Source organism: Heloderma suspectum, chromosome 1, assembly GCF_057233095.1.
Source record: "Heloderma suspectum isolate Gila_16-S chromosome 1, 16-S_ref, whole genome shotgun sequence".
Taxonomy (NCBI): domain Eukaryota; kingdom Metazoa; phylum Chordata; class Lepidosauria; order Squamata; family Helodermatidae; genus Heloderma; species Heloderma suspectum.
Window position 1 is genome coordinate 128,667,439 of NC_139458.1, and position 23,548 is coordinate 128,690,986.

The window sequence follows — 23,548 nt, forward strand, 5'->3', positions numbered from 1 at the left end:
AAGGATCACAGCAGCGGGCGCTTGTTGGGGAGTGGCAGATCACAATGGGCCCAAGTCCCCCGCAAGCCAAAACCGGCGCTTCGTCTGCACACTAATCACAGTGAATAACCAACCCTAGGCTCGCCGAGGAGGGAAGCATGTGAAATCGGGAAGCGCGGAGGGCGGGTGGTGAGCTGCACCTTTAAGAGGAAGACGGGCCTGGGAGAGCTTGGCTCTTTCGCAACGTGCCGGCCGCAGGGGACTCCTGCAGGCCGGCCCGGTCAACTAGCGGACTCCGGGGCTGCGATCCTGAGCATACTTATTTGGATTAACTCTTCCAGGGAAAGCAGTTGTGGGCTTTACTTTCCACTCAGGGTGGTAAGGGTCGGGGGAACTAAAACCGCCGAGGAGGGACAGAGTATGCCATCTCAGCTCGGGTAAGAATCCTTTCTTGTCTGAAAACAGGGAAGGGGGTGGCCTGGGGCGGAGCTGCTTTAGTCGGGCTGGGTGGTATGTCACCGGGAGCCTCTTTCAGGAACTTTTGTATGTCTATGCGGCTGGAGGTGGGACGACGAGCCGCACGTGACTGCTTTAGCCGGGGCAATTTTTGTGCTCGTTTCCTGAAAAGTTCCTGCAAAGATTTCTTCCCCCGCCGCTCAGGACGCTCACAGGCTGGCCCTAACCACGGATATTCGAAAAAAGGTCCCGCCGAATTCAGCGCGACTTACTCCCTGGTAAGTATGGTCAGAACTGCGGCACAGGGCTGCGACCCTTTGTACAGGGAGTAAGTCAGGAACCTATTTTCAGTGCTCAATGTCAGTCCTGAAAAATGTGTGCTAATGACCAAAACCATTTTTGAGCATATGCAGAGTTCCTTTTCCCCTTTGCTGAAAAATCACAGCCATTCCGCATCCACCTGCGATTAAGGGGGAAAGACATCCGTCCTGGGTAGCTGAGCCTGAGTTTGGCCCTTCTTTTTAGAGTTAGGTGTCACAAAATGGCCAGGGGCAAGATATTGTTATCTGGGCAGTTTTAGTTCATTTCTTAGCCTGAAATTTGCCCCATTTAACATTGTGGCACAACTGGGCCCAATAACTTCTTGGAAACTGTGTGTGTTGATGCAGCACTTGCTGAAGTGAAGTCGGTTTGGGCCTCGTTAGTACCTGGAAGGGGACACATGGGAACCCAAGCTCACAATCTTGAGTTCTGTGATGGAAGAAAGGTGGGATATACATCTAATAAAGAAATAACATTCCCTAGCTCGTTGGTAGGTCTGACTATAATAGAACTGCTAAGGAACTGAACACTTGTGGATAATGATGGTCTATACTTTCATCCCTCCCATGTAACACTATAGTGAAACAAAGGTTCTCGGCACCCCCCCCCCCCCCGTGCTCTACATAATTCTGGAGAACAGCCTTCAAAGCATAGGAGGAAGCAGAACAGAACTGGAATGGCCATGTGAAGTGTAGTGTAGTGTACACTACTGTAGTACAGAGCCAGTGTAGTGTAGTGGTGAGAGTGATGGTCCAGGAGGTCCGGGTTCTAGTCCCCACTTGGCCATGGAAGCTCACTGGGTGAGTTTGGGCCAGTCACAGACTCTCAGCCCAACCTACCTCACAGGGTTGTTGTTGGGAGGATAAAACAGAGAGGATAATGTAAGCCGCCTTGGGTTTCTAGCAAGAGGAAAAAAGTCTGGATATAAATGCAATAAATAAATAATAAATAAATAAAGGTTAAATTCCATTTAAATAGGGCAGTTTCCCAAGTTACAGGGCTGTGATTCAGTAGCATGGGAATTCAGTGAAGGGGAAAGCTCTACCTGCTAAATTTCTTCTTGGAATGCAGACTGGGGGAAGGTGGCTTGGAGGGGGTGGGGGGTGGCAAAGTCAGAGAACAGAGGTCAGTTTTGGTGGATGAACCCACATTGTATGTACAGTTAAAACACACGTTTACTTACATAAGTAAGTTAATTCTAGTTGTTTGGCCACAAGCCATAAAAATAAAATCCACGTGCAGTGCTCAGCAGAATCACAGGCAGGCCTGGTGTCGGTGCCAGGAATGGTGGGGCAAATGCCAGGGTCCATGGTCCCCAGAGGGCTCACTGGGTCTTGACGCCAGCATCCCATTGTTGTTGTTTAAGTTGGATTTTATTTTACCTTTTTAATATTTTAGGGCCCAGTGCTGGTAAGAAAGGTGCTGGGTGAAGTGGCTGCAGCTGCTGCCATCTTCATTTTCCCAGAATGCCTCTGGACCCCAGTGTCCAGCCCAGAAGCATTCTGGAGACATAAAGATGCTGCTGCTGCATCCACTTTGCCTGATGCTTTTCTTATCCATACCAAAGTGCCCACTACTGCTCCTGGTGTCGTCACCCACTCTTCCACTTTGTGGTAAACTCCTGGGCAGGGGAGACCAGGGCAGCATTGTGGGGGCCAGAGAGCATCTTACCCAGGTCCCCCTGAAACCTGGTTCTGATTATGGGTCATGACAAGCACTCTAATTTATCGTTTTATACTGTTTTAAATTGATCTTATCTGTATGCTGCCCTGAGATCTTAATGATATAGGGCAGGATACAAGTGTTTTAAATAAATAAATAATAAAATCAGTAATTAGAGAAGCAGGTCACATGCACACTTTAAAACATGACATGTGAACTAACCTGAGGTCATCTGTCCTAGAAGAATGTCTCTGCATACATTGAGGTAAAAAGTTCAGTAGGTGTAGCTTCTGTCAGTGCAGGGCTACATCTACTAAATATCTCGGAGGTATGCCTTGTTTTTATTGTTGTTGCTTTTAACAGTTGCTGAAACTCCTAATGAAAGAATAATGAGGATGAGTTACATGAAGGGGGGAAATAATAAGGCCTGATCAGGCCCACAGTGAAGTGGTGAGGGTGGGAGGGTTGAAGGCCCCCTACCCCTCTAAGCTAGGGTCTTGCTCTGTGCCTGGCTGAGAGCTGTAGGCTGTAGCTGCAAACTACATCTTTAAAATAATGTGTGCTTTGGATCCAAGTGCTGAGCTTTGGAGACAAGTTGGCTCTTCATCCACAATTCCCAGGGGGATGTGACCTCACATACCAAGAAGGTGAGTGCCCATAGTTGTGTGGAAGGGGCACTGTCATGCTGACATGAGAGAAGCTGCACCTGTAAATATTCTCTCTTTTCCACAAGCAGTTATCCTATCGGTTCCCGTTCTGTAAAAGAGGGCTACTTATATGAAACATCTGGTATTGCCCATGTGTCGGGGCTGGGGATTTCGTACTCAAAAGAGCTGGAAACCTACAGATACAACTGGTCCATCTACAATGTATTTCAAATCTGAATTCCTTGTTCCCAGTTATATCACCTTTATATCCGCCTGCCTCATTACGCTACTTCAAAACCCCACCTAGAGGATGTGTTATGCTGTATCCTTACATATAGTTATTATCTCTGCTACCTTTATTGCCTCGGGTGCAACCTCCATTGCTTCCTTTGTCCGGACAGATTGTGCAGGTACATGAACTCTTTAACTGTTTGTCCTTTTCCTCTCTTTCTTTCCAGAGGCTGCCTCTCTCCTCCATCTTTCATTTTAATTATTTGTGCTACTACCAGCACTTTGTTTGGCTGGCAAGTCAGAACATGAACAGCCCACGGCAATATAACACCCGGAGATGGCAGGGCCGCAAGAGCTTGGGGACCCTCTGGGGGAGGGCACTTTGGGGGCTGAGGCTCTGGCTAGTTCCTGCTTGGCTGGCAACCGGCTCAACCTAGACGTCTACACTGAGGGCTGTCGCCTGTTCCTCAAGCTCCTGGAGACAAGGAGGGAAGACGTGGAGCAGGTGGAGTTCTTGAGGCTGAGCTGCAATGAGGACCTCATCACGCACACGCTGGGGGCAATTCCTGCTCTGAAGGGCTTGAAATCCCTTGTACTCAAAGGTAAGTGCATGCTTGCTCTTTTTTCTCCGACTGTTTCATTTCCTCATGTACATTTCTCCTGTCCATCTAGATCAGGCAACCTTTGTGGGCACATTTGGAATTGTGAGGAAGCACCATGGGGCCACTATAAAACTGGCTGCCACAGGGATCTGATCAACACTTGTTTATTGGGCTGGGGGGGAATGCAGGTTCACGTGTGTGTGTATGCGCACACGCACACACAGCAGATGAAACCAGAGAAACTCAATAGCTCACTTGCTCGTGGCAAAGGAGACACACTTGTTAGTTGGGGGTGAGGGGTGGGGGAATGCAGAAAAACTCACACACACAGCAGACCAGAGAAACATATTAGCTGACTCACTCAAGGTAAAGAAGGAGCATTTATTTATCCCCGGGATTAGAATCACTTTTTCACATACTCATGGCAAAGAAGGAGCACTGATTTTTCCTGAGGTGGGGGGAGCTCCACTCATTCCTCCACTCATGACAGATGTACAGATACACACACACATTTTTATGTATCTATCTATCTCCTGGAAGAAACCAGTCCAGTGAGCTCTACGAGGAAAATTGCTCTCACCACTTAGCAGTTTTCCCTACATAACTAAGCCTCATGTAGTAGCGTTGGGCCACAGTTACAGATGTGAAGACCCTGGGGAGAAACGGGGTCCCATTTTATGAAATGTTCAATGCTCTATAGATCAGCCTTCCCCTATCTGGTGCCCTGCAGATGTGTTGGACTGTAACTCCCATCATCCCCAGCCACCATGGCTATTGCCCATGCTGGCTGGGATGATGGTAGCCCATCACATTTGGAGGACTGGGAATGGCTGATCTATACCCCCCCAAAGCTATTAAAAACCTACTTGTCTTTAATGTATGTATTGATAACCTCTTCTACTGAATCTGAACAAAAATAATATTTATATTTTTGTTATATCCAAATAACAAAAAGTTCTGTTGCAAAAATAGCTGTTTGCGTTTCAGATGCTGCTTCTGCAGTCCAGTTTGGGGGGGGGGGTGTCAGAGGGACAGGAAGCCAAAAAAGGGGCTGTACACGTGCCACCTGGCTTGCAGGTAGGATGTTACTCAGAACTGTTTTAGCCCTGAAATAACCCGGAGCTGGTAACAACAGGTGCAGGCCCAGTTCCACTGACTGCAATGACGTCAGATTCCTCTAAGTTCCTTCCTGCCCCAGATCCTTCCTGTGCTTCCCAATAAACTCTGTTCCGCCTTCCATGTTCTTTCCTAGGAAAGAGATGTGCTTATGTGAGGCCAGTTAACAGAGATCATTGCAACAAGAACGAGCTCCTGCAATTGAGCTCCTGCAGTTTTAATCAGAACGATCTTCCTGCATTTTCCCTCCCTGCCTGCAGGAGGACACACCAGGGATGAAGTTGGCACATGCCAGAGAGGGCTGCTGGCATCCTTGCCGCCAGAGCTCTGGGAATTAAGCCGCCTTGCCCATCTAGATCTCAGCTTCAACAGCTTTGCCTCTTTGCCGCCCTGCACCACCAAGCTGGCCAGCCTCAGGAGCCTCTTGGTCTGCCACAACAGCTTGCAGGAGCTGCCGGAGGACTTTGGCCAGCTCACCAAGCTGACGTTCTTTTCCGCCATGAAGAACCAGCTCAGAGGCCTGCCGCAGAGCATAGGGGAGCTGGTGGCACTGCAGACGCTGGACCTCTCGGAAAATGCACTGGAATCACTCCCCAAAGAGATTGGGAATCTGCACAGTTGCACGGAGCTGGATCTCTCAGGAAATCTGTTAACAGGAATCCCCAGCTCTCTTGGTAAGATGTCCACAAATAAGAGAAAGGGAGTGGATGCCTACCTAGGTCTTAAGCCACACTTGAGCCCGGATGAGTCATGAACGTAAGAGTGTAAGAAGAGCCCCGCTGGATCAGACCAAGGTCCATCTAGTCCAGCATTCTGTTCACACAGTGGCCAACCAGCTGCCCACGGGAAACCCACAAGCAGGAGTGCAACAGCACACTCCTGCCCATGTTCCCCAGCAACTGGTGTGCGTAGGCTCACTGCCTCTGGTACAGGAGGCAGCATAGAGCCATCAGGACTAGTAGCCATTGATAGCCTTATTCTCCATGAATTTGTCTAACGAAGATTAACACTGCAGTCCTGTACATGCCTACTCAGAAGTAAGACCCATTGACTTTAATGGAATTTACTCCCAGGTAAGCCAGTATTGGATTGCAGTCTAAAGCAGTGATCTTAAAGACATGCTTGAGAACGCACTGTATGGTGACGATTCGTGGTGTTGTTACTAGGAAGCAAGTCTCATTGAACTCACTGGGGCTTCCTTACGTAGGATGTGATTTGTTGTTTTTTCCAAATATGTATAGCCTGTTTTTCAGCACATGTTCTCCAAGTGCTTTACAATTCAAACTTGTAAAGAATTGCAGATTACAGTAGAAAACATTAAAAATGTTTTCAGACTCATGATATGCACATCACAGTCGGCAGAAAATTAGTAGTGTTGACGACGCTGTCTATAGTCAAAGTCCTGCCTGAACAAAAATGTTTCTATGGCCCTCCCCAAAATCCAATGTTGCAGATGTGGCAAAACTCTTAACTAAAGGGAGTTCCGTAATTGCAGGGCCACCACTAAAAAAGTTCTACCACTAGTAGTAAGTAGCCAGTTTTCCTCTAATGATGGTGCAGCACTGGTAAAACGGCCTGGGGCTGTAAGTATTCTATAGTTGTAATCAGAACCTGAAATTGCCTGTGAGTGTGCGTGCACCAGACCTGCTTAGCTTATCTTTATCAAGGGCTAGTGGCTATTCCCTTAGCAAGTCAAATAGAAGCGCTGACTGTGCTGCCCATTTTTGAGGCAGAGGCGGATGATGTCAGTGAGCATGGCCACACCCATTGATGTCAACCATCTTGTGGAGGGTCTGGGGGGGGGGCAATTCATCCCCCCCAACAATGTTCTACACCCCCAATTTAAAACCAAAATAGGGAATCCTACAGGAACCCGAGCTGCAGCCACCTGGCAGGAAAGATTTCTTGCTGTTACCTTGACAGCAAGCAGAGTTGTAGGAGTTAAGCTTCAAGGAACTGAGGAGCTGGCTTGGAATCCTTCTGCAGTGTGAGGTGGTATATTTGCATGTAGTTTATTGGAGTCAGATTGCTCTCTTCCTGACTCAATAACCTTGGCTGGTGGTAAGGAGTGAAAAAAGTAGAGAAGGGGAAAGAATCCGTGAGAAATACTAAATTAACTACATGCCCACGCTCTAGGCAAGATTGGATTAAAGGACATGAGGAGCTCACTGAGCTACACGATGGCATCCATCACCTCATGACGGCATCCGTCACCTCATCCTCCCTAAGCTACCTGCAGCATTCCCTCCTCTGCCTTCACTCACGTAGGCACCCCCTGCCTTTTCCCCACTGATCCCGCCCCTGAAATCTACAACAAATACAGAGAATACTTGGCTGCTGTCAGTATTCTAAATAACTTCAAAGCAGGGCAGCACAGCCAACGTTTCTATTTGACTTGCTGAGGAAACAGCCACTAGCTCCTGAGCTATAGATAAAGTGAAGTGAGTCTGGTGCAGGGTGCGAGTTAATGCACATATGCGCCCCCCCCCCCACCCACACACTCACAGCAATTTTATTTCATCGTTGTGCCACAGCTTCACAGAAAATGCTTAATGCCAGAGATCACATTTTAGTCCAGTTGTGGTAAACGTTTGCACATTGTTTCACCTCTGTGGAAAAGGAAAAATGTACGTGTGTGTGTGTGCGCACGCATGCAAACACACGTGAGAGACTGCCAGTGAGAGTATGTTTGTGGGTGTGTCTTGGGATTTTCTAGGCAATGTCCCTGCATAAGGCCTGTGAATAGGCCAATTTGTGTGGCAAAACACACACACTGAAAGCACCAAGGCTTTAAAATACTTAATTTTGGCTGCATTGTGCCTAGGGATTATGAAGTTCCACAGTTTAATGGACTTTTCTCTTGACTAGTATAAACACCTCACTATAGTAAACATTTGTGGTACAAGTGTACCATATAAAGGACCTAGAATTGGTTTTTGTGTATGCTTGAGGATGGATGACTGCAGATTGAAGTGGCTCAAAGCAAGATCCCAGGTACTTTTTGAAGGGAGTTGGAATTTGTGAATGGATAAGAGTTTTATAGAGTGAGATGGGATTTACTAAGCGTGGGTTGATCCTCTTCTCTCTCTCTCTCTCTCTCTCTCTCATTCCTGTTCTGACTTGCAGCCAATTTGCAGTCTCTGCGGCAGCTGCACCTTCACAGCAATCTTCTGGTGACAGTCCCTGTGTCCCTTGCCCGCCTTCCCAACTTGTCCAGGCTAGATCTGCAGAATAATAGGCTGCGCTCTGTCCCTCCAGAGATCCAGAGCTTCCCCTTTGTGCACCTCCGTGGTAATCCTCTAGGAGAACCAGAGGTGCCTTTGCAACCAGGTAATTGCTTTTATTCTGCATGATTTGTCCGCTGAACAGCTGTTCTCTCTTTCTCTTGAACGAGAGTCACAAGCTGGTGTGTGATCTACTGATTGTTTGGCTGGTGCAGAAGGAAGCTCTGCTGAGTGAGATTCATACAGACAAACTGACGATACAACCCTTTCTTTCTAAGGAGTTCCCAGTATGAAGGAATGATTGAAAGACCACTGACATTTGCTGTCGTTAATATTTGTGTGTTCCATTTACCAGTCACCCAATAACAATAGTTCTGTGGACAATGTACAAGATAAAACAGATTAAAAATCACAATTCCAGTAAAACAGAAAACTAATAAAGGAGGAAAATTAAGACAGCTATAAGAAACACAATGCCCATTCCAAAGCAGAGACCTAGAGATTAAAATCACAGCAATAATCAAGGTAATACAGAGCGTCAAAGGAATATGTTTTCACAGAGCCAAACAGCTATGCTAAAACCACAATATAATGCAGGGATTAATTTCTTTAAAGAAAGATTTAATTAAAATATTTTAAAAGGCCTGGGAAAAGCTCTTTGGCACTGAAAAGATAATAAGGTGGGTGCCAGGCAGGCTTTTCGGGCGAGGTCATTCCACAGCTGGGAGGCCACTACTGAAAAGACCCTTTCTCTCACTACCACCCTCCTCCATTGTGGGGGCCCATGGAGAAGGGTCAATTAGATTTCACAGGCATTCGGTTCATCTTAAATCGGGCATTGCTGAAAGCAAGAAATGGGGGTAAGGAGAAGAGAAGGATGCTGGGAAAGGTAGGCAAACTTTAAAGCCAAATGAGGGAGTGCCGGAAGGTGGTCCTGCCTAAGGGCTTCCTGCATGTTTCCCCCTTCAGTCTAAAGCCAGGTGTGATCAGTGACTTTTTAAACAATGGGTCCATTTGCTTGGTGATTTTATTCACAATCACCTTTATCAAATAAAAATTCCCACTACCTGTAGGTGCACTGATTTTTTTTTTAATCACATTCTCACAGGATTTATTGTGGAGGTTTGATGGGAGTCCATATCGCAGGAGATCTCGTTAATATTCCAGCTTAGGTGGCGAAACATCTTGGGCCAGCCCTGCAGAAATAAGGCCTGCACGCCTGACTAATCCCTTCAGAAGGACCCAGTGCTTTGCATTTATGTTCACGTGGGTTGGACTGAATGGCCTTGTAGGTCCCTTCCAACCCCACTATTCTATGATTCTATGAACCATCACACTTTGTTTCTGATTGTTGCAGGTGACTCAAGCTCAGAAAAATTACAAAGACTGTTTCTTGAAGCTGGTACAGACAGGTATTCCACATTGTTCATTTCTTCTGCTTTGTCGATCACGTCAGAGCGTCCTGCCAACTCCTTGTTGGTGTCCCACACTGTACCCTGAGGTTTTCTTCAATTGTTGATTCAGAGATGGTTTCCTCAGGGTTGTTATGCTGCATTAATAATCCCCGTTTTTACAAACAAGCCCTCCTTGATTTTTGAAGAGAAAATTGTTGCATGGTTGCAGTATAACTATGGGGTGGGCAACTGTAGAGGCTCCGCGGGCCAGTTTCAACCCCTGCCCCGGAACCCCCTGGGGGTTGCTCCCCCGCTTCCACTGTGCATCACCGAATTTCAGTGGTGACAGGAGCAAACCAACTGGCGGTTTGCTGCTGCATTTCAGCAGCAAACTCTGACAGTGGTCTAAAGTGGCCAAATGTAACTTTAAAACCAGGCTTCAAAGTTAAAACTGGCCTCTTTAGGCCAACATTTCATTTGCTGAATGCTGAAATTTGGTGGCAAATGGCTATTTGTTTTGCTGATGCAGCAGTAGCAAATTCAGCGGGGCCTGCGCTTGAGGCCAGGGGTCACATGCAGCCTGTGGCAGCATGTTGCCCACCTCTGGACTACACTCGTGCAAGAGAACAGGCCCAGTGCTGCCACCTGCCATCCTTGGGCAGCTGCTGGGGTCCCAGCTGCCTAGCAGGGCCCAGCATAAATGCCTGCCCTGGGGGCCCCTTAAAATATTAGGAAAGGTGATGTTTTGAGGTCTGGGCAGCTGCTAAGTGCTGCTGCCTGCCTGCCTGCCAGCCACTGCAGCACTTGGAGCACTGCCACCCATGCTGCCCCCTGTCCTTACAGCAATTGGCGCACCATCACTGCTGCACTCTTTGGAGTGCTGACGCTGCTACCTGTCCATAGCCTACCAACTAAGCTTGTGGGGACACCAGATGGCTTCCTGCTGGGGCCCTTGTCACACCTGGAGCCTGCAAGAGGGGAAAAAAGGAGGGGGAGAATGAGAGTGGCAAGATGATGGTTGATATTTATATATATTAAACAATGTATATACTGTTTATCAGATCTGAAAAATATCTCTAAGCCATTTACAAAATCAATAATCTAAGATGCATCGTAATAAATACAAAGAAACTTATCAGTTAAAATCAGTATTACAGAAATGGGAACCAGATGCTGTTGAAGGGGATGCGCTTGCCCCCCTCCCCTTTTTAATACTGCCTGTTCTTTTGTGCCAGTCCACATAGTTCAGTTGCCAAGGTTTGGATCTGTTTGGGGTGTGGGGCCTCTTGAATATTTGTCCCATGAGTTTGGAGAAAGCTGAATTCTGGATGAAGCATCGCGAAACACACTGGAGTCGATAGTCTTGTAACTGTGTAGAATTACAACTTCATGACTCCCTTACTATTATTTTTTTTGAAGTCTTGCAACTCTGCAATAACTTTGGGGAAAAGACGGTTGTCATATCAGGAGAACATCACCGCTTTTGTTTGTATTTTCTAAGCTTTACCGTGACCCCTGAAGGCTGCAGAGTTTCCCTGGCTTGTGGTGTCCAGTTTTGTTTCCCCCGGGGTGCTACCTCAACTTCAGTAACAATCCACTTCCAAAAATCCTCTCCGGATCCTCAGTGGGTGAAGCTGAAACACCACGACATTCTGCTAAGCGAGGTTCTGGAACTGCAGCCTCATGGGATTGATTTCCAAGAGGTAAGAGCTCATGAGATCATAAAAGGGTTCAGGCCAGAACGATGCTAAATCACAGAAGTGTTGCCACCTGGAAGCTAGCATAGGAAAAATTGCTTTTCTCTTTTTCACATGCCCCAAGGCATTCTCTTGGCCAGATTGTAGAGGCTAGTTGTGGGAATGGATTCCCAGTTCAGCATGCATGGTTTGAAACCACACCTCTCATATTTTAGAAAATAATCAGTGAAGAGGCATTTATTTTCACAATTATACCTCACCTTTCTGCAGTCCATGTTTAAGAACAGGCTAATGTTGACCCTTTGAATGCTCTGTAGCCACTCCAGACACCATTTAAAAAACTGTAAATTTTTAAAAATATATATTTTCAATGCCATGGTGGTGGGGGAGGCATGGCACGGAGAGGCCAAAATGACCCCCGGACCTTGCAAAGTTGCCCACCTCTGATTTAGATATATACTCTGCCCTATCCTTGAAAGTTGAGAGTCAGTACCAAGTTGAAGGCATCAAAAAAATTGCACAGGATAAAATGTCACCATGTTAAAAGTCCCCATCACTTTTCCAGCCATGGCATCCTATATGCATTGCACAGTCTGTACTCGCAGCCTCGCACAATTGTTGTTAGAGGAGCAGTGTAGGTTGGAACGGTGGGTGGAAATGTATATTCATCCCCTTTCAATTCCCAGTGGGGTAAGCCTACTTCTAACACAGGGGAAGGCACCCTGGTGCCCTCCAGATGTCTTGGACAACAATCCCCATAATTCCTAACCATTGGCCATGTTGGCTGGGGCTGATGAAAGTTGTAGTCCCAAACATCTGGAGGACTCCAGGTTGGCTGCCCTTGCTCTAGCATGTCTATGAGCATCCTAAGTTCTTTTATGTATGGATTGCTGCGCTTTCTTGGCCTTGATGCTGTAAAACGCAAGCTTCCATGCGATCATCCCCTCATTTTCCTCATTGCCTTTCTGATGCCTCTGTGAGGTACAGCAGAAATTAAATGCCCTTGCTTTCTGGCCAAGCCTTCTCTGATTGTGGTCATCCTTGAGGTCCTTCTCTTGCTCCGTATACTGTGGAGCCCAAGTCGGGTCGCTTTCTCTGTGATTAACTCGTGGTACCCGTCTTGTTCCATCTTGTGTGCTAGGAAGTGCAGATCTGGATGCCATACACTTCCCCTCAGAGCCTACATGACCGAGAGATCATAATTCGAACCTTCAGTGGGCAGAAGTGGAGTGATTTAGGAACCAGAGTAAAGCGCAAAGGGAAGGTAAGTACAATCCGTTGCCCTTCACTGTATTGCTGTGTGCTTTTTCTAAAGGATGTAATTCATAATGCCCAGTGCATTGTCACATACTGACATCCTGTTCCCAACCCTGTTTACTTGTCAGTAAGTCCTCTGCTTGAAGCGTGAATTCTGCCTGACTGGTTTGGATGTAATGAGCATGAATAAGCAACTTGCTTTAGTGCCCCTCCTTTCCCTCTCATGCTCAGCTGCAGAGAAGACTTCCTGATTTCGTAAGCCACAACTTCCTGGTTCAAATGTCACGGGAAGCTCTGGCTTAAGAAACCAGGAAGTCTCTGCATCTGAGCACATGAGAGGAGGAGGGAAGGCATGAGAGGAGCCCTCGAGGCTGTTGCCCACCCACAGTTCAGCAAACCGTGTTTGGACTACAACTCCCACTGGCCATGCTGGCTGGGAGTCCAAAACAAGTGGAGGGTGCCAGGTTGGCAAAGGCTGCTTGTATAAATCAGTGTGGGCACTTTGTTTTTAAGAGCCACACTCATTGCCGGTGCCAAAAGGACTAGTTTCCTTTGTATGTTTCAAGCATTGTCACACGTTACAAAAATTCTGTTCATTCTTCCATACCCTCCAACAGAAGCGTTTGGTGTGCTGCAGCGTCCCTCACTTCTCCTGGTTCGTGGTGGTCTCTCGACTGGTGGAGAATGAATGCAGAGTCCCTGAGGAGGGGGCTTTCCTTTTTTCAACTGTCGATCCCAACGTCAAAGTGACCTTTCCTCCTGGTGTAACCGAGGAGACTAGGACAGTGAAGCTCCAGGTAGGGGATCACCTTAACGAAAACAGAAGAAAAACATGCACCCGAAAAACCCAGCATTCCAGCAAAGAATTTCCCCATGTTAGAAGGTTGGAGATAAAGCCTATCCAATTTAGGTCACGTGTGCTTTACAGCTACAGAGTCAAAAGACATGACTGGAAAGAATGTCTTAACCTCGTGTGTGACTTGTAGGGTCAAGATTCAAAGTCCTTGTCTTAGTAAGCCTATCATGTTGGCTTGTAAAGCTTCATTAATGCTCCTCCACATCTACCAGCACTTAGCTCTATTTAAGATTGTGAGAGCAAGAGTAATTGCTCGGCTTACTCACCTTCGCACAATTCTGTACATGCAGAATTTCACATCCGATATTTTTACTGGGAACGGTGTTTAGCCACGGATGCAGAATTCTGAGGAAGTTGGCTTTTATTTTTTTAAAAATAAGGTTCTAGACCTCAGGTTGCAGAGATAAGTTTGAAAGGCTAACACACTCTATCTGGTTCAGAATAACGAGCAAACTGAAAACAGTTATGCAAAATAATGCATATATATTTTTACAAACTAGCACAATTTATTCTGAGAGTAGAATCTGAGTTTTCACATGGCAGGATTTTCTGTTGCTTTATTTTTTTAGTAATGTGTGCTTGAGTCCTACATCATGATGGTTATCGAAGGACTAAATAATCAAACTAATCAGAATTTTAAAAACTGCAGACATTTGTCATACATAGTTATGTATTTAATATATTTCTTAGCCCCCTTTCATGACCATAGCCTTTCCAAGGTGGTTTAAAATATAAAACAAAATTCGGTATCGACAATTTTTAAAACCACTTTAAATTTAAACTACTTTAACTTTAGTTTTAATTCAATAATGTAACTTGTTAGAATAATGTTTAGGAACCAAATGCTTCTACCTCTTGCCATATAGAACGGAGGTCATGACAGTGCTGTTCAGCAAGAGAAGCTTCTGGCCTGGTAATGTGCCATTCTGTGTGCTGTTCCCACATTGGCAATTCTCCACTGAAGCGAATAGATGATGTCAGTGGCACCTAGACACCCTGATCTTCATTAGTGTGTTCCTTTCCAGCCTTATTCAGTGTGACCAGGAAACTGCTGAGATTTGTCAGCATTTAGATCAGAGGTGTTGAGCCTCAGGTTGAACCTCAGGCCGCTCCCTCTCCTCTGGCCCCTCCCTCTTTTCCCTGACTGCCTGTTGTTTAGTGGTTTCCCTGCTTTTGTCTGTCTTCCCCCCACCCCATTCTAAAAGGCTGAACTGCCTCTCCTAAGCCTTAGTTACTGGCAGTAAGAATTTTAAGCTACAATATGGCTGGTACTTTTGGCCCAACCCCTCTTGCCTTCAGCCCCAACCACCCCCGGGAATGCTGCGCCCCCCCCCCCCGATAGTTTCTCTGAAATGGAATTTGACCCTCCAGCTGAAAGCAGTTCAACGTCCCTTATTCAGATCACTGAACCAGGGTTGAGATCTACATGACCAACAACATCAGCCCTCTCTCCAGATCAAATTATTAAGACCTGTAGCCGTAATCCAAAGACCTTTCCTGATTATCACTCCCGAATGCTGCCCCTTGCATTATGTCAGATCTCCCCCTCTGGTGGGCCTTTTTACATTGAGGACCAGCTCTTCAGGGCATAGAAGGCTGCTGTGGGAAGGGGAGGTCCGAAAAGTACACTGCTTCTGTAGAAGCCTACGCACTACTTAACAGATGCCACCCTTTTCTTTTTACTGTTCAGGTGCTACCGGTGTCAGCAGAGGAGCTGCAAGAGATTGTGAAGGATCCTGAAACGGTTGCCAGCCCCCTCCTCTGCCTTTCCCAGAATTCCACTGTGGACTTCCTCCAGCCTGTTAAAATTCAGCTCCCACTACCTCCAGGGGTCACAGGTCAGTTTGCTCCAGGAATTCCCCAACAGAGAAGTGTGCTGATGGAACTGTAATGTGTCCTTAGAAATCCTACACCTGAATTCACTGAACCATTATGTGTACAACACATCAGTACAATTAAATGCATTTTTTGAGCTGGGACAGTTAATCTTTGTTGGAGGAAATGGGATTAAGTCCTTAAGGACCGGTGTTGCACAAGTATAGCACAATATAGCTCTGACCTGCAGAGCACTCGATGTTTACGTTTGGCCAAACTACCCCAGTCCTTTCAGAGTCTCACATATCCCATTGATAATGCAGTTGGAGCCAAACCTCCTTCACCCTGATGCAGTTCTGACCTGAAAAGAGGTCAGCCTCGAGGCCTGTAGATAACCTCTTTCCATTTGTTCTCAGGTCTAACCTTGGATCACTCCAGGGTGCATCTGTTGCATGGTGACTGGAATGCTCAGAACTGGGATGACATCACAGATCAGGTGGTGCTGGAGTTCACCCATCTCTATGCTTTGTTTGAAGTCACACACTTCTCCTGGTGAGTTGACCGGAGAGCATGATCGGTCCTCAACTGTACCTAAGTGGCTGCACTCTCCCTGAGGTGTTCCTGCATCTGCTGGGCCAGCAACCCCCTTTGCATGGTAGGAGAGAGGATTCGAGGCCCAGTGTGACGTGAGCTGGATGCTCCAATTCCTCCTCCTCAGAACAAGGGGGTGATGGGAATTAAGAGAGCTATTTGGTATCCTTTATGTTAGTTGGTCCTCCATGCCTGCTTCTCCATCGTGCAAAGAGGGTCAGCAAAGCAACTCCGGTAAGTGTATGAGCCAGACCTGAGACCACAGATTGGGTTCTGGTTGTTGCTAAGTTCCTGCAATGCATTTCTGGAACACAGTTCAGCACAAGATATTTGTGTCTTTTCAGCAGAGGATACAAAGCTTGCATTCCCCGTTCTTAAATGCATCGGGTGCCCAAGCCAAAAATCTGAAATTGCTCTGTTCACTCCAAGACTGATTCATACAAACAAACTAGCTCATGGAGAAGGGGGGCTGATCATATGGGGGCTGGTTTGCCTTTGGGGTGAAGTAGTTGCGTGTCTGCTTCACAATAAACACAACTGGCAACCCAGCCTAAGTTCACAGTGTCATTTGGGTTTGGGGGTTTTTATATAAGCTTTGCAGTGGGCCAATAAGCATGGGGATTGAGGTGCAAAAACTCATCACACTATCTTGGTTGTGGGAACTGATTTCTGGTCCTTGCATCTAAGTGGAGACAATGAGTATAATCTTTATGAGTTGTATCATGTTCTGTTTGCATGTATCTTATATAAGAATACGGTAGTGTAAGGATTATTACTTGAGATCTACCAGACCAATTTTGCTTGTTTTTGTTTTAAACTGAAGCGTGAGCAGTGTAGATTTGCAGACAGTTTTGAAACTTTGAAAAAGTTCAAAGCTTGGGCATTGGGCAGATCGGAAAGGGAGAAGAGAGAGGGATGAGGCAAAGGGGAGGTTAATGCATATGCCCCACGCTGTGCATGTAATGTAACATGTGACACAGTGTGTGTTACGTATGTGTAATAATGCTTCCTCCTGTGAGGTCTTAGACTGCTGGGCCAATGAAAGGACAGGCACAGAATGTTGGGAAAGGGGTTGAAGAAAAGTCAGGTGGTGATAGTTAGAGTAGGAGGAATTGAAGGTGAGGAGAAAGAGCTGAAAGGACACCAGAGGGAGAAGAGAGAGAGAAATCTTACATCTCATGTTTTCGACCTCAAACTTCAAGAAATGGTAAACAATCTTTTTAAAGAACATATTATTTTGTTTTCACCTTTGTCAGTTTACACTTTAAAATAAATGTATTACAAATGACGTTGTTCAAGTCACAAGGGAAATGGGCAGACATATTTTTATCCAGTCATTCTCAGACTACTTGCTCCCGTGGCAACACAGGATTTGCACTAGCATTCAAGAATGAGATTCCTCGCTGTTCCTTTTTCCGAAACATTGATACCTTTGTTGATTTCTGCTGATATTTGAATAGGTGATCGTGCAGGTAAGGGTGGAGATGTTTGGTATTCTGCCTCTTCAACACATTTTCTTTCTTTTGATGTAAAGGACCACTCATGCCCCTTATATTTTCTTCTGACGTTAAGGAGTGGGATTTACACACTCACACCAGTCGTATTTGCAAATGTACATGCTCATAAGTGAAAGCACCGGACCAATTAAAATCACTTTGCAAATCCCCGCTTCTCCCCCAGGTACTGGTTATGGTGCACTACCAAGACCTATATTGGTGGCTTGGCCAAGGAGGTCTATAAAAGGCTGCGCATGTACCATGTGAACTTCATAGCTCTACAGAGGAAGAAAGATCCTGAACAAGTCTTGCTCCAGTGTGTCCCAAAGCACAAGGTGAAGTGTTTGCTGTCCTGGCTTTTTGCTTTGTTGCTTTGTTTGTGTGCACATAAACACACGGTAGTAAGCACAGCTTGCATTCTGCAAGCATGGGCTTGTTCCTGCTGCCGCTGGAATCCAGTTCCAGAAGTGGCCAAGAATGTATGTGCTTGGAGAAGAGCGCAACTGGCAGTCCACCAGACCCCAAACAGCCCACTAGCCAGTGGGTGCTCAGTGAGTCTCCTGGTTTTGCTACCTGTCTGGGATTGCAAAAACAGAGGGATTATCAAGCAGCTGGCAGACCACAACACATGACTGGTGGGCTGTGTTCAGCTTGGTGAGTGGCGAGTTGTGCAGGGCTGGAACAAAAGCTGTCATTACTAGTATGGTCCATAACATTACATGAAAACAAGGAAGAGTTCTGCATTCGAAAGGGGAACCATCTGGTTCTCCACCAAAACTGCTCCAATACCCTACAATACTTGGGAGTGGCTTGCATGTTTTGTTGCAGTAGGTCAGCCATCCCCAACCTGGTGCCCTCCAGATGTTTTGGCCTACAGCTCCCAGCATTCCTGGGAATTGGCCATGGCTAGGGCTGGTGGGAGTTGAAGTCCAAAACATCTGGAGGGTACCAGGTTGGGGAAGGTTGGTAGTTTGTTTGCAGAAGCGAGAGTAGCGAGTAGGGTGGGAGGGGCAGAGACGTGGGCTGGTGAAGTCTATGAGTTGCTGCAACACTGAGTGTGTGAGAGTGAGAGAGAGAACAAGACCAGCTTAGGTATCAGTTAACTGAGACTCCCATAATTAGATCTACTGGTAGCATTTCTTGAGTAGAAGCAGTCCTTTTGGACGTTCCTTCCTTGGAAAACCTGAATCTTCCCATTGAAACTGCACAAGGAGTAACAAAATGTGTTGGCATTGTGAATTCACAAATCTTTCTATTGCTTCTTGTACATCTTGAAGGTCGATCCTGTTTTGAAGAAACTCCATGACAGATACCGAGGACCAGAGCCGTCTGACATGGTGGAGATGTTTGAAGGGGAGCAGTTCTTTGCAGCCTTCGAACGAGGCATCAGCATTGACGCAGGTTCAGTGCCTGCTTGTATATAGCCGTATATATTTTTTATTATTGATTGATTGATTGATAGATAGAGTGTGTGGATATGGTATATATTATTATATATTATAATAAATAGTATGAGTTTTAATCGGTCCTGGGTGTGTCTTTAGTTATGACTGACTGTTCAAAATTGGTTTTAGTTATATGTTGTTTGTGTATATTGTCTGTGTGCTTTTATGTAAATGGATTTTAAAAATTTTATATTGTATTTAATGTTTTAACTTCTGTAAACTGCCCAGAGAGCTTCAACTATGGGGTGGTATAGAAATGTAATAAATAATAATAATAAATAATAATACTGAACCCCAAACGTACTTGGGTCCTGCTCTCTAACCTCCAGTCAGCTGAATCCAAGAGGGCTTGTTTAGGAATCGAAATACTTTTTCTTAGACTTTACAGCAATATCGTTTCATGTCATATATCTAATACATCCATTGTCTCAAACTTAACCCAGACCGCCCGGACTGCATTGATGGAAGGATTTCATTCAACTTCTTTTCTCACTTGAAAAATGTGAAGGAAGTCTATATCACCTCTGAAGTGGACCGAAAAAGTAATGCTGTGAAAGGGCAGGTACAGTTTCTCCTTTTGCTCTCAGCAGGTTTTCTCATGATATATACACATTCACAATATGTATCTTAATATGCATCCCTTATATTAATGAATTTAACATTGTCGTTTTTCCTAATCATACACCAATCCATAAGGAAGACTGTCTTTGATTCTGTGGGTAAAATTCAAAAGAAGTATGTAAAAATCCTATTGAAATAAATCTGAATTAATTGCTATACACACACACACACACACACACCTCTGTTTCTTTAAATTCTGCTCTATGTATGTGAAATGTACAGAATCTGGCACCTAAACTAGAATCTCAGATTTTATACAACACAAATATCTGTCTCCTATGTTTATGGAGATTCATTTGAAAACATGCAGGCACTATGTTTGCAAAAGGTTTTCGCGCTCAGGGGACATTTCCTCGTGCCCCCAGTTATGTTCTCCTGCCCAAGTATGCCAGATGCCTTCACTTGTCCAAACTGCTGTAAAAATTCATATCCTGGGTCTAGAATAAACCATGCAAATTTAACTAGCTAAATCTCCCTAAGCAAGTCCTTTTAGGTTGGTTGGCAGAATATACATTTTAGTGTGTATGTATATAACTTGTTCCAACTATGAACACAGGCATGCATTCTATTTAGAGGCATAATTTTATGCATGGACAGAACTTGGGCATACAAATTCATGATTTTGCTGGGGCAGAGGAGGGTAAGCACAGAATATACCAACCCTGGCTTATTTGCTGAGGAGGACACCGCATGAATCCTTAGTAGCTGATGGGGGGATACATTTATCTGCCCTTAATTACTTTAGATGAATGTACTAGCAGGAATAGGACGAAGTACTGGAGCTCACAATGATAATAATCACAATATCTGATGTTGCATATGGCATCCAGAGTGTGGACCATAGGCTTACTTTAAAAATATAGCTAGGAGTTACATCTTTCGTTCCTTTTTAATCTACATTAAGCACAGGAGACCCAGTCCACATGGTGGACCCTAGCATGGGAGGTAGAAGGACTTTAACTCTCTCATCCTCCCCCCCCCCCATTGTGGTCCTGATGGGGCTTTGGGGGGTTGGACTTGATGGTCTTGTAGGCCCCTTCAAACCCTACTGTTCTATGATTCTATGATCTGGACTGGAACCCCCACACCTGTAATTTATATTGCCAAAAAGTATTCTGTTGGATCCCCTTTTGGCAATGTAAACAGCAGGCATAGAGAAGGAGCAATCCAGACTGGGTCCCCTGTAATTACTCTGGAGTAAAAAGAAAAAAAGTAACTCTTAGCTACGACTTTAAAGTAACAGGTAGTCTGCCCCTATTTGATAAACCTCTGGGTTCCCGGAGGACGGGGGAAATGGTCATTACCAAATGACAGAAAATGGCACCTTTACCCAGATTTGGTTATTGTACACCTGTATAAACTTGTGATGGTTTCTTTCTGAAGGTTTCCTTTTACCGAGGAACTGTTCCAGAGAACATTCCGGAAGAGGTTACCAAGAGGAGGAAAGGCCCTGATTCCCACTGGCTAGCTACCCTGCCAATCAAGCTACCTGTAAGTTGACCATTTTTCCTCAAGGGGAGACTGAAAACAAATGAGGAGCTGGAAGGTAGAATTGCTCTCTCTTTTATTTTCTGTCCTGGCCCTGCTTGTGTACAACCTGGCATGAAGAAATTAGCCAGGTGATACTCTTCCCCATCATTTAATACCAGGGGGGAAAACCCAGAAGTTTGGACCAAATGTGTCTTGCATGAGCAGAAAGGCACTTCTGCTCATGCAAGGCTGCCCTTCTCCAAATTCTGCCCATTTCCCCTTCTCACTGCAGCCCCCATGCCCCGTCCCACACTCTCCCAGAGGGTCCTGTGATCCTCAGGAGGGGCTTTGGGGGGGCATAGGGGGCTGCAGTGGTAAGGTGGAGCTCCACTCTTCCTTCTCCCATGTGCAAGTGGAGCTCCACTCTTCCTTCTCTGGATCCAACCCTGTATCTGCTTAATTTCTGCATGCCAGGCTGCTGTTTAAGTCATGGGAGTAAAGCCAGTAAGAAAGGAATGAAATGCATTTGGCAGTGTGGCGGAACTAGGCCAATGGAGCTTCAGCCAAACTTTTCAACAGTTGGTGTGGAGAATGTGGATAGGGAGTCATTTTTCTACCTCTCTCAATACCAGAACCCAGAATCAACCCATGAAGCTGGTCGGTGGGAGATTCAGGACAGATTAAAGGAAGTACTTCTTCACACAGTGCATAGTGCACTGGTTACCAGTTGTTTTCTGGGCTAAATTCAAGGTGTTGGTTTTGACCTTTAAAACACTATACGGTTCTGGCCTAGCCTATCTCAAGGAGCGCCTCAAGCAACACCAGACAGGCCTCTCAACAAGATCAGCCTCAAATGGCCTTCTCTCTGTCCCATCAGCCAGGACAGCTAGGCTGGTGAGGACGAGGGAGAGGGCCTTCTCTGTGGTGGCCCCCACTCTGTGGAACTCCCTCCCTAGGGAACTCCACCATGCCCCCTGTTTAATGAGCTTCCGCCACGCATTAAAAACGTGGTTGTTCAGGCAGGCATTTGGGGTGGGTTAGGGTATTTGTAGAAATACAATGTTTTAATGTGGAATTTTATTGTTTTAAACTGTTGTATTATGGTACATCGCCCAGAGTGGCCAGGTGACAGGCCAGATGGGTGATTAAGAAATCAATCAATCAATCAAATAAGTAGTGAAACTATGGAATTCACTACCACAAGACATAGTGATGGCCACCAGTTTGGATGGCTTTAAGAGGGGATTGGACAAATTCCTGGAGGAAAAGGCTGTCAATGGCTACTAGTCCTGATGTCTCTGTGCTACCTCTAGTATCAGAGGCAGTATGCCTATGTACACCAGTTGCTGGAGAACATGGGCGGGAGGGTGCTGTTGCACTCATGTTCCTCTTGTGGCTTTGCTGTGGGCAGCTGGTTGGCCACTGTGAACAGAATGCTGGACTACATGGACCCTTGCTCTGATCCAGCAGGGCTCTTCTTACGTTCTTAAAAGGGAAGCTGAGAAATTACCCTCTATTTTTATTTTTATTTTTTTAAGGATGGGGGTGAGTGTGAGGTTGTTTTGAGAGCTGGCTGTGTATTGTATTATATTTGTACCCCTCCAGCGTCCCCAGCCAGATAAAACAATTATATAGTACTGTTTTTTCCAGAGCATTACACACCCTTCATATTCACCTACAGTATCACTATGTGTCAGGGTGCAGCACAGAAAGGGTTAATCTTGAAAATACAGTTATTTCCACTTTTCTGATGCTCATGGGCAATATCCAGTGCTGCCCGTCCATAAGCGGGGCCCACTGCTGCTTCCATTCCACGAGCGGCAAGCCCTGCCAATTCTTCCTGCAAGCAGCACCTACTGCTTGCAGAACGGAGATTTAGCACTTCTGGGGGCAAGCCCTGAAGCAGGCCGAAATGCTTGTTTCTGGAACTGGGGAGGTTGGTGGACATCCCATATACGAGCTCTGCTGGCCTGGCCTATTCCACAAACGAGTGCTTTCTCTCGTTTGGGGGCTTAACCCCGGAAGCGTTAAATCTTCATCCTGCAAGTGATGAGCGCCTCTTGCAGAAGGGAATTGGCAGGCCTGGATGCTCATGGGCGGTCTCTGTTCAATACTGCCCTATGTCTGGTTGGCCCATTCAGTGTAATGATGTCTTCTGAGCCACACATGTAAATTCCACATTGAAGGTTTGATTTGCATCATTTCTCCAGCCTTCCAACCTCTTCTTCCCCATTACCATAAAGATGTTTTCTCTCCACTGATACCTACAGTCAGGGCCAGAAATAATGGAACAAGGATAACTGTTTTAGCAGTTGGCCTCCGTACACCACCACATTGAAGTTGAAAGGAAGCACACCCAGATGGGAGCAAAGTCAGGACTTTCAGCTGTAATTCAAGGGGTATGACAAAAGTGGGGCACTAACCATTCAGGAAGGACAGCCAGTGGCATACACACACACCCATCGTTGGTGGCTCATAAGTAATGGAACAAACCAACATCATTTCAAACTTAAGGATTGCCTTTAATACCTGGATGAAACTCCTTTGCAGTCAATGACTGCCTGAAGTCTGGAACCCATGGACATGACCAAATGCTGAGTTCCCTCTCTTGAGATGCTTTGCCAGGCCTTTACTGCAGCTGCCTTCAGCTGCTGCTTGTTTGTGGGCC

General features: G+C 46.0%; 1 protein-coding gene across 1 annotated transcript in view; it reads left to right on the plus strand.

Moving 5' to 3' along the window:
• Nucleotides 1-200: 200 nt before the first annotated feature.
• PIDD1 (p53-induced death domain protein 1) overlaps nt 201-23,548 on the plus strand; it is a 34,105-nt gene continuing 10,757 nt past the window's right edge. Inside the window, exons 1-14 of the mRNA XM_084856692.1 lie at nt 201-416; nt 3,524-3,898; nt 5,275-5,688; nt 8,141-8,344; nt 9,596-9,650; nt 11,134-11,335; nt 12,471-12,593; nt 13,204-13,383; nt 15,133-15,280; nt 15,674-15,809; nt 17,529-17,679; nt 18,622-18,745; nt 19,233-19,351; nt 20,794-20,901. Coding sequence (XP_084712818.1) covers nt 3,634-3,898; nt 5,275-5,688; nt 8,141-8,344; nt 9,596-9,650; nt 11,134-11,335; nt 12,471-12,593; nt 13,204-13,383; nt 15,133-15,280; nt 15,674-15,809; nt 17,529-17,679; nt 18,622-18,745; nt 19,233-19,351; nt 20,794-20,901 — 2,229 coding nt within the window. The 5' untranslated portion in view covers nt 201-416; nt 3,524-3,633. The remainder of the gene's footprint in view (nt 417-3,523; nt 3,899-5,274; nt 5,689-8,140; nt 8,345-9,595; nt 9,651-11,133; nt 11,336-12,470; nt 12,594-13,203; nt 13,384-15,132; nt 15,281-15,673; nt 15,810-17,528; nt 17,680-18,621; nt 18,746-19,232; nt 19,352-20,793; nt 20,902-23,548) is intronic.